Source organism: Suillus subalutaceus (genome assembly GCF_016647625.1).
Source record: "Suillus subalutaceus strain FC151 chromosome Unknown DFJ58scaffold_170, whole genome shotgun sequence".
Taxonomy (NCBI): domain Eukaryota; kingdom Fungi; phylum Basidiomycota; class Agaricomycetes; order Boletales; family Suillaceae; genus Suillus; species Suillus subalutaceus.
In genome coordinates, this window is record NW_024540419.1 from 64,556 (window position 1) to 80,058 (window position 15,503).

General features: G+C 47.0%; 7 protein-coding genes across 7 annotated transcripts; 4 read left to right on the forward strand and 3 right to left on the reverse strand.

Moving 5' to 3' along the window:
* Positions 1-902: 902 nt before the first annotated feature.
* Positions 903-1,285, forward strand: DFJ58DRAFT_668793 (Non-structural maintenance of chromosome element 4; the record flags this gene model as incomplete). Its single annotated transcript, XM_041382735.1, has 3 exons — positions 903-1,041; positions 1,092-1,180; positions 1,232-1,285. Coding segments are annotated over 3 exons (282 nt in total), but the record flags the coding sequence as incomplete, so codon positions are not given.
* Positions 1,286-4,666: 3,381 nt separating this feature from the next.
* DFJ58DRAFT_734247 (uncharacterized protein) lies at positions 4,667-5,141 on the reverse strand (the record flags this gene model as incomplete). Its single annotated transcript, XM_041386455.1, has 3 exons — positions 4,667-4,830; positions 4,878-5,024; positions 5,081-5,141. 3 exons carry the CDS (start codon positions 5,139-5,141, stop codon positions 4,667-4,669), a joined length of 372 nt encoding a protein of 123 aa, XP_041237728.1.
* Positions 5,142-5,871: 730 nt separating this feature from the next.
* Positions 5,872-6,406, forward strand: DFJ58DRAFT_734248 (uncharacterized protein; the record flags this gene model as incomplete). The annotated part of the gene is made up of 2 exons (XM_041386456.1): positions 5,872-6,168; positions 6,233-6,406. The coding sequence occupies 2 exons, from the start codon at positions 5,872-5,874 to the stop codon at positions 6,404-6,406; spliced, it is 471 nt and encodes a 156-aa protein (XP_041237729.1).
* Positions 6,407-6,626: 220 nt separating this feature from the next.
* DFJ58DRAFT_734249 (uncharacterized protein) lies at positions 6,627-7,371 on the forward strand (the record flags this gene model as incomplete). Its single annotated transcript, XM_041386457.1, has 5 exons — positions 6,627-6,639; positions 6,697-6,786; positions 6,840-7,033; positions 7,083-7,115; positions 7,174-7,371. 5 exons carry the CDS (start codon positions 6,627-6,629, stop codon positions 7,369-7,371), a joined length of 528 nt encoding a protein of 175 aa, XP_041237730.1.
* Positions 7,372-9,118: 1,747 nt separating this feature from the next.
* Positions 9,119-11,687, reverse strand: DFJ58DRAFT_815360 (uncharacterized protein; the record flags this gene model as incomplete). Its single annotated transcript, XM_041391701.1, has 12 exons — positions 11,576-11,687; positions 11,445-11,538; positions 11,186-11,391; positions 10,950-11,129; positions 10,763-10,893; positions 10,561-10,698; positions 10,439-10,508; positions 10,198-10,406; positions 10,019-10,150; positions 9,688-9,968; positions 9,600-9,638; positions 9,119-9,550 (listed from the first exon to the last, which is right to left on the reverse strand). Exons 2-12 carry the CDS (start codon positions 11,469-11,471, stop codon positions 9,119-9,121), a joined length of 1,845 nt encoding a protein of 614 aa, XP_041237731.1. The 5' UTR covers positions 11,472-11,538; positions 11,576-11,687.
* Positions 11,688-12,470: 783 nt separating this feature from the next.
* On the reverse strand, positions 12,471-12,960 carry DFJ58DRAFT_643995 (uncharacterized protein; the record flags this gene model as incomplete). The annotated part of the gene is made up of 4 exons (XM_041381388.1): positions 12,471-12,609; positions 12,665-12,744; positions 12,794-12,844; positions 12,892-12,960. Coding segments are annotated over 4 exons (339 nt in total), but the record flags the coding sequence as incomplete, so codon positions are not given.
* An 83-nt stretch (positions 12,961-13,043) lies between these two features.
* On the forward strand, positions 13,044-15,368 carry DFJ58DRAFT_815367 (cyclophilin-like domain-containing protein). Its single transcript, XM_041391702.1, has 13 exons — positions 13,044-13,172; positions 13,225-13,270; positions 13,325-13,352; positions 13,404-13,477; positions 13,531-13,644; positions 13,706-13,771; positions 13,824-13,847; positions 13,907-13,934; positions 13,999-14,151; positions 14,198-14,286; positions 14,342-14,454; positions 14,507-14,601; positions 14,656-15,368. Exons 1-13 carry the CDS (start codon positions 13,098-13,100, stop codon positions 15,188-15,190), a joined length of 1,440 nt encoding a protein of 479 aa, XP_041237733.1. The 5' UTR covers positions 13,044-13,097; the 3' UTR covers positions 15,191-15,368.
* The last annotated feature ends 135 nt before the right edge of the window (positions 15,369-15,503 follow it).

The window sequence follows — 15,503 nt, forward strand, 5'->3', positions numbered from 1 at the left end:
TCTATCTAGCGCTTGTTCCCGCGCCTAGCGCTAGTCTAGCGCGCTGTTCTCGCACTCTAGGATCCACCCGAAATGTCAGAATCCATCCATGGTCCATCCTACCTCATTGGTATGTAATTTGCCTTGCCTCAAGTTTGTAAAAAGTGCTACAGTCTTATTACATGTATATCCTATCCCTTCCAAGTCCGAGATGGTATAGTTTACTAGTATAAGAAGCCTATGGTGATTACTTTGACATTACTTCCCTTTGACTGTATTTCCTTCCCTTAGGTTTTACTTAGAAGTAGTCACCCTTTAGTTGCGCTCTATGGCCCCTATTTGACTTTCCCTTACCCTTGCAATCAATACCTTTGATCTCACTCGCTATCCATTACCCTCCTTTGACTCAGTGTCCGCTTTCTTGACTTCCGCTCTTTCCCACGCATTAGCGCTCTATCTTGCGATGTGCTATTCCCACGCTTTAGCGCTCTTTCAGGTCTTTCAATCTTAAGTTGTTCTTAGTAGCTTTTCCCTCGGGTCGAATGTTCTTGCTTTATTGTTTGCAAGTATAGCAGCATAGGCAGAGCTATGTATAGACATATACTGGCTGAGTACCTTAACAAGTGCCTAGTCAGGTTGTGTTTCTCACATCGCATTGGCTCCCTAATTCACTCAGTGTACGGCTATGTGGCTCTTTGTTGTCTTTGCTTTGGCTTGAGCCAACGTCTTTTGCTCTCAGATCATTTTGTGTACCGTCACGGCCTCCATCACTTGCCTCCTCGAATCTCATGTCATCCAACCACACAACTGATCATGACTCCTATGTACTTGAAAGGGTCGAAGAGGTCAGCCCGACCACAAAGACCTAGCATTGTATGGACTAATAGCTTCATTCACAGATCCACCAGATCATTTGTGCGGAGGGCCAAATCAACCTCTTTCGGCTGGTCATCAATCCTTCGAGCTTCGGCCAGTCAGTCGAGAACATATATTATTTGACGTTTTTGATTCATGACGGCATCTGTGGCCTGGATTACACAGATGATCAAGAACCCGTGATATGTGAGCAGGATCTATGCAGATCCGCATCCACGAGCACTCACTCCATGCAGTCCCAGTTCAGCGCTCTCAAAACGGTCAAAGGGACGAAGGTTTTCAAAGGCATCAACTGGTACTTGAATTTGACATGGCGACTTGGAGGGTATGTGGAATCAGCATTCTCTCACTCCTGCCTTGTTGACCATCGGACCAGCGTGCCATCGATGTTTTCAGCATCACACGCAGTGTCATCCCTCATCGCATGTAATACGAGTCTGTCCTTCCACCTTCCAAAACATTGTCTATGATTTAGTTATTGTATGTGTTTCAAATGGTCCATCCGGACATCAGGATCTGTGTCAAAATCTGGCTTGAAATTGCCGTTGTTTGTCCACAACATCTTGTGCCATGCATGTGTCTCAAGCTGAATGTTCCAGGACGATCGCCCCTATCAACCGTTAGTGGGCATGTTTCAGTATGGTGTATCATATTGACAAGACGCAATTTGAGACTCCTGAACGTCGTATTAGGGATTGTACCTCAGACCAACAAAGAATGAACTGAAAACATGGGCTTGACATCAAGTTGCGATCAGGAATATCATATCTCTTTATCCATTCCCCGAAGATGAAAGATGGAGCAAGGACATGTGAGAGCTCTGTATTATGAGATGCATGAGCACAGCTAACTGACTGCAGTCTTCCGCACTCGTTCTTTCATGCAGGAAACCTACGAGAACTTGTGCCATTTACCTGACATCATCGGGGGCATGAGGACCGCACATAATATGCGAGATGTGTGCAAGAAAATTGCTTCAAGACGGTTTGAAGCAATCATATGTCCGTTCACAGGAAATCATGTAGCCGAACTGCAGTACATCATGCACACCTCTTCAGCAATCATTACTGGGTCCTGTGCGAGAAATATGTTGCTGGGGGATGACTCCAATGCAACAAATCTCAACTTCATCGTGCCATACGACCAGACCAACCTCCTGGCTTATTTTGTGATGGATAAACTGGGATATCAATGCATAAACATCAGGCCAGCTTGCCACCCCGTGTTTACATGATACCTCCGAAGCTTTGCAGGTCTTGCAAAAGGAAATATGACCATCACAGTATCTGAGGCCACTGCCGATGGTATTTTCAAAGTGGTGGTCTCCGCTCAGACCACCGCCGACATGATCATCATGACGGCTGGGGGTGTCGCTGTGTTCTACCCTGAGTGGACAGTAAATGGTATAGCTTTGACAAACCATACAGTGCAGGTGGATGGGCCATTGATTGGATGCATGCGAGGGTCGCAGTTCGAGATCGAGACAACGACCACCTTCCTCAACCGCCCATGTGGAAAGTTGTGTCCCACATTGTGGCATAACGTGGCCGACAGATGAGAGCAGACGATGGTCTTGGAGTGGGATTCAAGATATTCTGTAACAAATGTGGTGGATCGCTCACACACTGTCTGGCACCTGCGCCTGTACTGCGCAAATAGAAACTATCCTTTCAATCCCACGAATAACACCCACATGTCACATATTCCTGCCAACCCCGACCCATCAGATTTAGTCAGCACACAGATACAAGAGGCCCACATTGGACACCACTTTCTGATAAGTGGCACTATTTGTCTCAAAGGATTGGATAAGTTGACTGACCCCAGAGAAAGGACTACCATGGCATGCTCGAGGGAATTCTCTATGGAACCAGTGCGACTTCACCGCACTTGGTAGCGATCCCATGGAGAGATGGCGTGGACTGTCTTTACCACATCTCACAGCTGCAGGTAGGACACTGGGTGAACCAACTTGGACCTGACCTGTTCGTGTCAGCGACAGGTCACTTCCAAAAAACTTACAATCCTGTGGTGGATTTGCACCCCAGTCTGCATGTCCTTGGCTACACTTTCTTCAGAGAGCATCCCATGGTGTTTGCACCACCAAACGCTCTCATTCACAAGGTAGCAGGTATTATGACAAATGCCACAGATGTGACCAGCAATGTCCTCATTGTCAAACATACATGAGGCAAAAAACACACATTGCTGGATTGCGATGAAACCGACATTCCTTGGGTGGATACGATTTTAAAACAGTAAGTGTGCAGGCTTCCTTACTTTGTTGTGGCGGCATCCAGGTCCGTTAGAAATGCAGAGTTCTGGACGTGACTGAGAAAGTGTTTGCGTTCAATGTCAACGTGGACAGTCGTATGAGACTGTCAAGGTCTTCATACTTTAGTATGTCTTCTGGTTAGTAGTGAATGTAGATTGGATGCAGTCCGTTGACAAAATCCATTGGTTCAAGCTTAGTGACGGAGTTTGTTCCCAAGGATAGAATGAGTGAACTGCAACAGACTATCTAACAAATCGACTCATTCGACAAAGGAATGACAGTGAACAACTGTGTCAATTGTGTGCTGTGCTTCCCACACTTAGTAAGGCGAGTGATGAAGCTTCTCAGTCTCAGACTTGTCTCGTCTTGGATCAAGCACACATACAAGGGCGGTCAGACAGTCTGTCATGACATTCAGAACATCAATGATACCGAAGATGGCACATAACAAGAGTTCATGTTCCACCGCCAAGGACTCCAAGGCGTTGAAAAACGTGTTGGCATGAATAGGCAAAGAACCACACCCACTATCCGCCTAGTTGCAACATCATGAATCAACCATCTGCATAGGAAAAAGAACCAAGGGCATATGATGACGTCTGCTGTCATGCTCTTACTTGAGCTCTTCCAGGACAAAGGAGCATTCATTTTCGGTATGTCGGATGGATGCACGGATGCAATATGTTGACCCTGCATAAGTGCAACGTCAAGAGCAAGGACCTCCCGTATTCCATATCATCCCATGTGCTGATATCAAAGCCTCAGGAACAGTAGGAGGAAGAGATCCCTCCTGTAACATGTTGATAGTGACAGACTGCATTTATGAAGAGCCAGAGCAACTTAAACATATGTGATGGTGATCTTAAGAAACTCTAACATGCTAACATAGATGTCCAGGAACCATATCGACTCTCACATACGACTGGACAGTTGACACTGTCTGCGCACAAAGTGTGGATTTGGCTGAACGCCTGGCTGGAGATGCGATTACTGAGCACTGGATTCCATGCAAGATCAAGAGGATGGCTTTGAGTGAGGAATGAAAAGTGCTGTTCTTCAATGGTCATTTGTACAATATGTATGTTACATGTTTGACTACAAACCATAGCTCAGTCCTGGTAGGTGCATGATTGCAGGTCCATTGGTCACGAAAGATATTGAATTGACTGTTAGGTACTCTCAGACTACTCTACAAGGAACCTTGCTCCAATATAAACTCACTTCTCCTCAAATGAAGGGAAAAAGTCGATGGGTATCACATACTGCACACATCTCCAGAGTGTCAAAGTACGTGTGCATCATCAATGGCCGTTGGTCTCACTGCCATGGCCACTGAAACATACACAAATCTCATTCATGAATGTTGATATAAGAGAGACGAGCAGGTCGAGGAGATAGTTTATACTCACATATTGCAACAGGCAGTAGATCGACAGCTAGCATAAAGATGCTGAATACTAATTAGGCTTGGTGATAATGAGACAACTGTGTATTTGCATGACTCTGATGTACAAAAGGAGCTTGTATATCTAAGATTTATTTAGAATGCTGATCTATCTCATGCAGAAGTTGTCCTGCGCCTGAGACATATGGTGCATAGGGGATTTTGCGAGCCTCTATGGCCAAGTACTCAGCCATCTCTACTGTGTCTGAATATGCACCTGTGACCATCATGTCGTTCACAATGGTGTACACCATACCTAGAAGATCATGGACAATAGACGACAAGCGAGTAAATTAAAGTTACCTCTGAGCTGAGAAGGATACTTGCAAAGTTCCTCCATTGCGAGCATAACACCAGAGCCCAAGCATCCAGCAACCTGTGGCTTGCCAGCACAAAGATCGGCGCTGGTTTGCATGTGAAATACTGGAGGGCCACCTACAGGGCATTCCACTATACAGTATGGCTTTATGAGAAGATTTATATCCACTGAAGACAGAAGAATGCACCAAATACGAATGCACCCTCGCCGTCGAAAAATTCAATCAAATCCATGATGGATGCTGACATCGCTGAGGTTATAATAGTTGGAATTGTAAGGAGATAAAAAGTGGCACATTAGCGGGGTATTTGAGAGTCGATGTTGGGAATACGATCGTCAGTCTGCATCATTCGAACCACAAACTCACCTGGCACAAAGACATTTGATTGATCGCTGCTTGGATACAGGAAGTAATGACCTGCCGTTTGCAAACGGAGAGATGGCCGGATGGGCTCAGGCAGTGTCTGGAGAGGCAACAAAAACTTGGATGATAGATTAATCAAACTGTCAGAAAGTGAAAAGGTATCAGTAGGTGAATCACAAGTAAAGCGAAACAGATACCTTAATCCGCCATGTCAATCCAGAACAAGTCAGAGGACAAAAGGTTGGGCGTCGAGGACCATATCACAGTGTTTCAATACAGACACATTGTCGGAGGCCGGAAACTGGTCTAGAAGATAAGTGAAATTTGTCAAACACGAGGTAATGAGATAAGCACAATGGCTCAGTCTGGGAAACAAGGAGGAATACGACACATCGTGACCAGAACTTCAAGTATGAGACACAGATATTGAGAGCAGTGAGAGAGACACATGAGAGAGACAGAAACAGGTCGGAGATGTTTCGATCTGAAAGAAGACAAAGGTTGAGTAGGCCAACAGACAAAGGAGGAGCAGAGCAGCATGCCTACACCGCAAAGATACAAATAGCTCAGTGGAATCAGGTCAAAGGGTATCGTACACAATCCACTCTCCAATAATGTCTTCATCAGATGAGTCCGAATCCACCACCAGATCCCCAGATTCCCCTGCCATCAAGACACCTCTGTGGAGGTCACTATACGTGTTGTCCACTGCTACAACAGCCGTGAATGAAAACAAGGTAACTAGTGTGCCAGCAGCAAACAACCCACGTCCTCTCAGGTTCACAGCAGACAACGCGGAATACTGGGTGAACGATGCTGGGGAAGCCTTCACATTCAGATTCCCTGCAATGATTGACTTCGATGGGCAGTTGGACCGAACGGGTCCATATTTCAACCTGCCACAAACTGGTGTAAGCACATCTCATGGCTATGAACGTGAAAAGAACTGACCGTCACACTCGATTATGACCATAGTTGGATCTGGGAGTGTTGAAAAAAATGTGCGCCCAATTTGAGATCCACCCTCTTGAGGTTGAAGCACAAGACAAATACCCAGAAGAGGCTATCAAGTGCCATTCATTGGCATTCAATATGCTGAACGTCCTTCATGGGGAAGCTGAGGAAGCCAGGAACTCACATGAGTGTTAATGAATGAAAACTTCAGGAAGGGCTGCTGACTCAGAAGTCTGATACAGTGCTTGCGCCTACAATGTACCCAAGAGATAACCCTTTCTGGCGTCATATGCCCTACCAGGGAAAGGAATGATTCTCTGTGGTTGTGACAATCGAACCGTTGGTCAGGAACTTGCCCGATGGACAGGATTCTGTACCACGTTTGAGGTGTGGTGACATGGGGAAAAGTGACACTATGCAGAGTCCATGTAAGTGCTCTTGAATGACTAGATGAAAATGGGACTCACAGTGTTACACACTACAAGCCAAAGCCAAAGCTGCAAAAGCAGCGGGAGGAGGAGGTGGTGGCCCTGGAGATTCTGGTGAAGGATCCCAGAACACAACTACTGTGCCTGGTGAGTGTCACGCGACGTACAATGGGTGAAATAATACACTGACAGTTTAGTAGATCACCCTCGGTTGTCAGAGCTACCAGATCCGCTAGGCCGAATCACTGCGTTGATCACACAATACGACCTTCAGCAGGCTACAGTCATCGCTCCGGATGTACGCAACAGCCAAGGGGTCCTGATTCGGCCACACAAGTACAACACAAGATTGGCCACAGGCAACTGTGGTATTGTTGGAATGCCAACTCAAATTGTGAGTGCCCACAGGAGGAGAATGAAGCATATATTGATGTTAGACACAGGTGGACCATCGCTCCCAACAAGAGGGAGACTGTGTGACAAGATGATAAGAATGGGTTGAGGAGGTACCAAGTCATGCTGAAAAGTATGAAGGTGCTGCCTGATGCCTCCATAACTGCATCGGAGTTCAAAAACTACTGGAGTGACGTCAAAGGTAAACGCAAGGCCACTGATCAGCCACAAGGATCTGGGTCATCAAAGAGAACTTACATAGAATCGGATGACGACAACGACAACGACGAGGAAAGCGATAATGACGGGGGAAATAATCAGGCGATGCAACTTGAGTGACAGAGGATTGGACCATTATGGTACAACCCCTGAAGGCTCTGATTGTAGCCAGAAACTGATATATTGTAGTAGTTGGGCCTTGGAGAGTTTCGGTTTGAGTTTCGAATGTGCTTTAGGCTAGTTTCTATGACTGTGTAATTGTGCTTCAGATGGTTTCTATGCAAGTTTCAAAAGTACTTTAGGGTCGAATGTATGACTGGGTATAGATATTGATTTTCGACTGTCCAATTTCATTGTGGTTTGCCTCTCTCCCTTGGCTATCTTCCTTCAACTTCCGCCTTGCACCTGAGTCTACTTTCTATCATGTCTGCATCACAGAACGCTGGGTTTAACCCACATCCGGACACACTGATGTATGAGACCGTGAGCTCGCACCAAGCAAGTGTATTTTCAGTAGCATTATGACAATGAATGTTTCACAAGTACGAACGTGATATAAACAATACCACAGGAAAGTTAGCTAAGGATGATATGGCAAAAATGTATGAATGGCCTGGACAACGTCCCTTCTCATTCACATGAGCATCGCATGGCTTTCGATGTAATACATATTGAGGCCAGGTGTGAACACCATAGTGAATAACACGTCTGCAAATCATGAGATAGATTCATATGCCAGAAAGACAACTCACCAAAATAAGTTTCCATGGTGGGATCCCTGAAGATCTCGGGGTCTACAAAAGAAACATCATGCAATCGATGTGTTCGCCTCTCCATGGTGTGGCGGCGTACGATTGCAGAGGTGATGAGACAGACTTGGGTGGGTCTCCCGTGCCGTCTGTGGACTGAGTATCGGAAGTTTAGAACATGGCTTTGCAATAAAAAGAAATCCTACCTAGTATGAAGCCTCCCCGCCATCCGTTGGACTCCGCAACTTCAAGTAAGGAGGTACGCATGAAAGCAACGTGTATAATGGGTGAATGGTGAGAATAGGCAAGACAATACCATGCATATCATGGTCTATTATGGCCTGCCTTTGCATCATGTCTCAGATGCCTTGTCCTGTCAAGCTGCTGGCATGTACCTGTCAGGTTTGGCACTTCAAATACAGCCAGTCCTGCATCTTGCTTGCTTTTGTCTGGCGAGTGAAGCCCCCCACCCTGGTAAGCTTGGCCTCTGTTGTGCTGGCCTTGTCAGTCTCAAAGGCGCCCAAGGCAACGAGTGAGCTCATCGGGCCTGAGACCGCTTGCACCCAATGTGCTGTGGAGGTGCAGGAAGAATGGAAGCGGGTAATAAATTGAGTGTGACGCATTACAAAACACGGCAGAATGAAACTGTGGGTAGTACAGAGGGTCATAAAACAGATGGTATGATGGTATAAATTACATGCACCCTTCGGTGTGCAAACAATTAGTAGCAGTGAGATTGGAACATTATTTCAGGTTGGAGCCAGCTGTAATCCAAAACCGAGAAGACATAGTTGAGCGGGCCACAGCGTGAGAAAAACAAAGCTATTGGGAGTCGGGGATTGGCGGCTCGCCGCCGTTACGATAGTGTATTCGGCATTTCATTCGGCATGTGCTTGTAAACCAAAATGTGGTCGTGTGACTTGTCTCTGTTCAAATAATACAGGAGCCAGGACCGAGCGTGAAAGGTCGTATACATATAAACCTAAATAAGCGGGCCGGTATCGATCGTGAGACGGAGATTTGAAAAAAAATCGACATACCTGTGCCGCACTGCCCGGTAACCCTGAGACGGGTCCAGGAATCAACGTGTCATTATGAGGTGCAACATAACTAGTAATTCAATCACTATCGACAATATCAAGCAGTCTTTTGCGGGGTTCCGGAACCACAGGGACCAGTCTTGTGTTGATTCTCCTTCCCACTTTGTCAGGTACATCTTCAAAGCGAACGGTGATGTCCTCGCTATTGTCTACTTTGTTTCCATCACCTTCGCAAAACTCTGATTCAAGTCTTCCGCCAGATGCCGCGATGATGAGATCAATGGGATCAGAAAAATCGAAAGATGAATCGGAAGCGTGAATTTTTTCTTGGATGAGGCTGTACCCGGCGGCTAATACGGTGGTCACCCAGATGAGGGTGATCACTACAAGCAGAAGGGTATACGTGTAAGTTTTGCTTCGCCAGCCGTACGTCGTGAAATACATCGTGCCGCTTGTCGCCCTTGTCATATTCGACGGAACTCCCGAAGCGGAGTATCCAGAGCGAAGTTGCTAGATGCAGTTTTCAATAATATCTACGGAATGCATGAAGGTCACTTACAGTAGAGACGAACTCCGCAATACCGCGCCAGTAATCTTCCTGCAAAGTAATCAGTCATGTTGATATCAGAGGAAGCAGAAACAGTCACTAGTTCACTGTACATGACTGATACATTGCTGGTACCGTGCGCGGTCAGAAAGTCGCCGATTGTATTTGTGGGCATGCCTTGGTTTGACCCCGATTGATAAGCCATCACAGTTGCGATGTACTGAGATAAAGCAAGATTCGGGCTGCTTGTTAATGCATCAATCCGATCGACAGATATGATGCCTCCATTATAAGTGACATTGACTGTGGTCAGGTAGGGAACGACCTCGCAAATGGTTGTTGGCAGAAAGCTGTACTTGTACAAGCCAGCCATAAAAACATCTGCAAACAGTTTATTCGCAAGACACCGAGAAACATAACAAAAGCCGTACCAAACTTATATGGGTTGAATGTCATCGAGTTTCCTGGGTCAGGACATACAACAGTGGGGAGAAATCCCTCGGTTGCACTGTCCATCTGACCGCTCGCGTTTCCAACAGTGAAGTAGAGCTGGGAATTTGAATCTGGAGCTGATTAGCTGTGGACGAGTTCATGACAGAGATGAACGCACTTCCAGAACAATTCGCAACAGCTTCCCATATGATGAGCGTCAAGTTTAGTGGTCCTTGTGTCACAATTGGTTGGACACTAAATGTATTCTGACTGCGGTCGATCGGCTGGCATGTAACATTTGCTGTGACACCCTGCTGTGTAACAGTGTAGTTCTTCGCAATGCCTTGATGAGTGCCTGCATTGCGTCCGAGGTGTCCCCAGTCAAAACTGGTATTAACCGGTACTTGTCCCCAGTGAACGCCAGGCCAACGTCAGGACCCGGCGGGTTTGATGATCCAGAGTACTCCTCTATCATAGGAAGAACTCCACCTGTCGACTCGATTTCAAGTGAGCCCGTTATCTTACGTGCCGAAGTACTCACCGGTCGACTGATTGTATAAAACTCCATTGAAGCTGAATATATTATTCGATTGCACATTCGGGCCTCCTTGATTGTCAATCGCATAAAGACCACTGATGAGAGTCAAGACATTGATGATTTCAAACCCAGGTACTTGTACTAGAACGGTTCCTCTTGAGCACCCCAACTGTTGCTGGCCATTGAAATTGAAAAAGTGACATACCATTGCTCGCTTGCTCGGCATTAATGTCCGTACTCAACTGGTTTACAAACGCAGCAGATCCCAAGTCTAGTTCCGTACCGAATATTCTCACAGGCCACTGGATAAGGGTGGGTAGGAGCAAAGTGCTCCAACTGTACAAACCGGCGTCAAACATATCTCCGCTGGGATCATTGAGAATAGTGCAGACCTCGTGTTCAGAAATGTAACCATCGCAAAAACCGCCAACGTGAAGGTCGACAGCTTCACAGATTTCCATCGCAATACCCACGTCGGCCTGCTCAACGCTATTGCAATGCGAAGCTTGAACAGTGTAATCGGCCCCGAGAGGTGGTGCCGAAGCGCTTCTTTGACGGCAAATGTGAAAAACCTGTGCAATAACAGAAGTGTAGTATTTCGGACTGGATAATGTGGAGGAAGACGCACATCGAAGTAATGATCGACAAGGTAGTTGAGATCAACGTAACTATCAAGGTCAGCACGGTCGGATACTCTACGATCAAATTAACGATATGATTAGGTAGTGCGAGAACTTCTGTGAACAAGATTCCTCCGGCGAAGCCCCATGCAAAACCCATGATCACAGTCTGGCCGAAGACAGTCAAGAGGAGCAGACTAGTAGGACTCAAGCGCTGCGAGAAAATCTAATCAATGAGGCCCTGGAGAGTGATGGATGTTGACTCACGATTTGGAGAAAGTTTGCGAAGTGCATTTTGAAGGTAGCAGGGCGGAATTAAGGTGAGGACGTTTGTCCGACATCTTAAGTATTGCTATAGGGCACTATTAACGTGTACCATGGAAGTCGAGAACCCCATACTGTCACCTGCATGAGGAGGCGGTAATTAAGAAGCAACGAACGCCATCAGACTTCCTTGCAGAGTCCAAGAGGCCGCTTACCACCTGTTTGGCGCGCGAGTACATGCCCCGCAAGTGTGCTGGGCCTAGGTGCTGCCTAAGTAATAATTCATGATGAGATATGAAAAACCTACAGCCGGTTCTCGGTGAAAATTGGCCCACACATGCTGAAATGCATAACTTAAGTACTTAAGTATGCCTGGCACGAATCACGACGCAGCCACGTCGGTCTGTTCTCGTCCCTCGTCCGAGATAAAGACTCAGGAGTCGGAGCAGCCTGCACTGCAGAAAGGTCCTTGATGTGGCTATTCCAGGACCCTAAAAGGGTGCTGGTCTATGTAGAAGATCTGTGAACAACCGATCATCTGAGGGCTCATCTGGGATGTGGATTTTCCGGGACTGTCCGCCGACTCCCTCCACCGCTGTCCAGGTTCGGCGAACTCCAGCGGACTCTTTATGACAGTCGTCAGTCACAATCTATATAGTATCTTCGTTGTCGGTGATCATGATGAATCCGTTCAGCCATCTGTAGAGGAAACCGTCTATTGTCAACGCCGCATCATTTTGCACTCTATATCACTTTATGAACATTGCATTTGCACTTAAGGATAACATCCTCCTTACACTACCATCAACTCACGCTGTGAACAAGCCATCTAATGTCCTGTCGCCTGACATCAAGACATTTCTCAGTGCCAGTTGCAGTCTCGATGATGGTGAAATTGACCTCCATCCTTAGGTTACATAGGTCACATCATTGGTTGCTGCAAGGCATAAGTGAGCATTGAAGAAGAAAAACTCAATATGATCATCGCACCTAAGTATCTGTCGGCATAGCTTGAGCAGAAATCGGTGTTCTTTTCCCTTCTCGCCCAAGTCCAGCAGCTCTTTCCGCTTCCTCTATCGTATATGCAGGTTCCTTCAAAACTTTACACCGTCGTTTATGTACTTTGCCCTTCCAATGTGACCGGAGCGCGGTATCAGTCTCAAAGTGTCTTTTTGACGACATAATCAAGTTGACGGAAAGGGTATGGAAACGGATCGACTCACTTTGCACATTCAACGCAGTAATGCTGGGCAAGGCCAGGTTTTTCGAGATCAATGGGTTGTGCTTCGAGAGCAGCTCGATTCTATGTGAGAGTTTAGATGGAGCGTATGAGTTGAAGAGATTTTTAGGACCTTCGGGTCTAGATCAATGAGCTGAATTTGATCGAGATCTTTTGTGCGGGCCTATTGAGAGTCAATGAAGAAGCAGAGACCAGAAAACGGGTGCATACCCTTGTGCGGGATGCTCGATGCACGTCGCGTTGTGCATGGTGTGTACGAGATCTCCGTAAGCGACCCATGATATGTGCAGAATTGGTGCAGAAACCCCGTCTAACAAATTCACCAAGTCCAACAGGTGCAATTCCCTTTTTAGGGTTGCCCACTTAGCGCGTGCGCGCAACCTCAGAGTTTCACTTGACCTTCCTCGTAAGCAGCAATGGCGCTCCCAACAAACGGACGAGTGGTAATCGACACGACTGCAGGCGAAATCGAAATCGAGCTATGGTCAAAGGTGCGCACTGTATTCTTCGAGTCTCCGGCTTGGTTGCTGAGCGAGAGTTCAGGAAACACCAAAAACATGCCGGAACTTCATCGCACTCGCACTAGAAGGTCAGGAATTGAATTTATTCTGAAACCAAGGCGCCCAGCTCATTTGGAGGTTAGGTTATTATGATGGCGTCATCTTTCATAGGCTAGTATTCTGCTCAGCATACTCGGAATGCGTCTCTAATGTTCCTTGCAGAATCGTACCGGGTTTCCTAGTCCAAACGGGTGACAAAACAGGGACAGGCGGAGGAGGGGAGTCATTCTATGGAGGTGCGTCTTTGTCGTGGTTTACCTTCATCCACAATCACAATACTTGGCCAAAGAACCATTCGAGGATGAAATTCACCCGCGATTGCGGTATGCTCACCGTGGGCTTGTCGCTATGGCCAATAATGGGACGAAGAATTCTAATGATTCCCAGTTCTTTATTACCCTTGGTGAGAAACATTTCAGTGAGACTTGGTGATTGAAGACCTTGACGTCACTCCTTTGGCATAGACAGGGCGGATGAATTGCACGGCAAACATACATTGTTCGGGAGGGTAATTGGGGACACCGTGTATAGTACGTTTGGAGATTAGACATAGTTTCACATTTCTCACCTATTTTGGCCTAGATGTCATGAAAATCGGAGAGATGGGTAGGTGACGCTCTTACGCCAGGGGCTTGGTCAACTAACATTAATTCACCCCCTTCCAGAGATTGGCGAAAATGAACGACCCGTGTAGTAGGTTTGACACAAACTTGTGGCAACCCTTTCCTCTCAAAGCTCACTAGCCTTCATCACCCAGTCCACCCAAAATCAAGTCGATAAGAATAGCCGACAATCCATTCCCAGACATCGTACCTCGAATCACTGCTGCCGAGAAGCGTGCCCAGCAACGAGCTCGAGAAGCTGGTCAGCGTGAACGGGAAGAGGCCGAACGTCGGAGAGGTGCTAAAAAGTGAGTTAGAAATTGTATTTACGCTTGTCTTGCTCACTCTGCGAAGGGATGTAAAGCTTTTGAGCTTTGGGGAAGAGCAGGATGGGGAAATGGAACCCGTAGCGTTCAAGAAGAAAAACATTGCACGGCCCGACTGTGAGTTTACTCGTCAACGGGCACTCAAAAACTACAGCTGAGCAGAAGGTTGCAGTGGTCGACAATCTTCACGCCACGGGCATTCCGATGCCGGAATCTCTACTCGGTCCTCCGAAGAAATCCAACGAACCACCTCGAGAACGTGCATCTGAGAAGGAACCATCCAAGGTACATACTTTACAGCTACTGCCGAGTAACGAATGATGCAGATTATTATCAGCACGAGAAACCTTCAAAAAGTAGTAAATCCGAGGGTACAGACAAGGACATCAAGAAAATTCGAGAAACACACGCGAAAGAGAAGGCTTCCGGAAGGTTTTTAATATCTTATAAGCTTCTTTGCCCCGAGTTGACGCGTGACTCCAATAGTGACGCCCGACGCACTGAAATCGAGCAGATGGAGAGCGAGATCCGCAGACTGACGCGCAAACGAGAAGGTGGTGAGGATAGCGACGAGGAAGCTGCGCGGAAGAAGATAAAACCGACGAAGTCCTATCTTGAGGAAGAACTTGCCAAGTACTCCAAAGGGCGGGGATTGCAGAAGAAAGGGAAGGGAAGGAAGGATGAGGGCGATGTCCTAGCTGCTTTGAGTAGTTTTAGGGGATTGTTGCAGTCAAACGCGAACCTGGAGGTGGAGGACGTTGTAGAGGAGGACGATCGTGTGGACGGCAATGGAAGCGGAACCGTTCCTGGTGGAGAGGATCCGGGTATAGAAGTGGATGACGACCGCGGATTCATTGGCCACGCTCTACACTTCCCGAAGGATGATGGGGAGGAAACGAGGAAGGCTGAGAGGGATTATGAGGTTATTGATCCTCGTCAACGTGGTGCGAGAGCACGGGAAGAGGAGCGGGAGAGAAAACGAACTGCGATGAAGGGAAAGAACGGACGTGGCCGTCGGTGATATCCCGTCCTTTGCAGCTTCCTTTGCGCTGGTGGGAGCTGGTAGTATTATTTGGCGCCATCTTTTGTACCTGATATCATCTAATCTTATCACAGATCAAAACGCGTACACAACGTGTCTGACGCGACTTAGTATATGAATCTGGAACGGAGTCTAGGTACAAAGTCAGTACATGTATGACGTGACCATGCCTCAGCGGAGGTAAAACCAACAACGAGCGGTGCAAAGATTATCGTAAGTTATGTAACGATAATCAGTAGCTTGTGATATGAGTGAACTATACAGTACGTGCTAATTGGGTAGCGAATTAGGT

What these genes read in the sequence shown, in the direction of transcription:
- DFJ58DRAFT_815367 (XM_041391702.1), top strand. Translation starts at nt 13,098, where the DNA reads ATGGCGCTCCCAACAAACGGACGAGTGGTAATCGACACGACTGCAGGC. An exon ending in AGGGGAGTCATTCTATGGAG is followed by an intron (nt 13,478 to 13,530) that starts GTGCGTCTTTGT and finishes ACTTGGCCAAAG; the next exon opens with AACCATTCGAGGATGAAATT. An exon ending in CATGAAAATCGGAGAGATGG is followed by an intron (nt 13,848 to 13,906) that starts GTAGGTGACGCT and finishes ACCCCCTTCCAG; the next exon opens with AGATTGGCGAAAATGAACGA.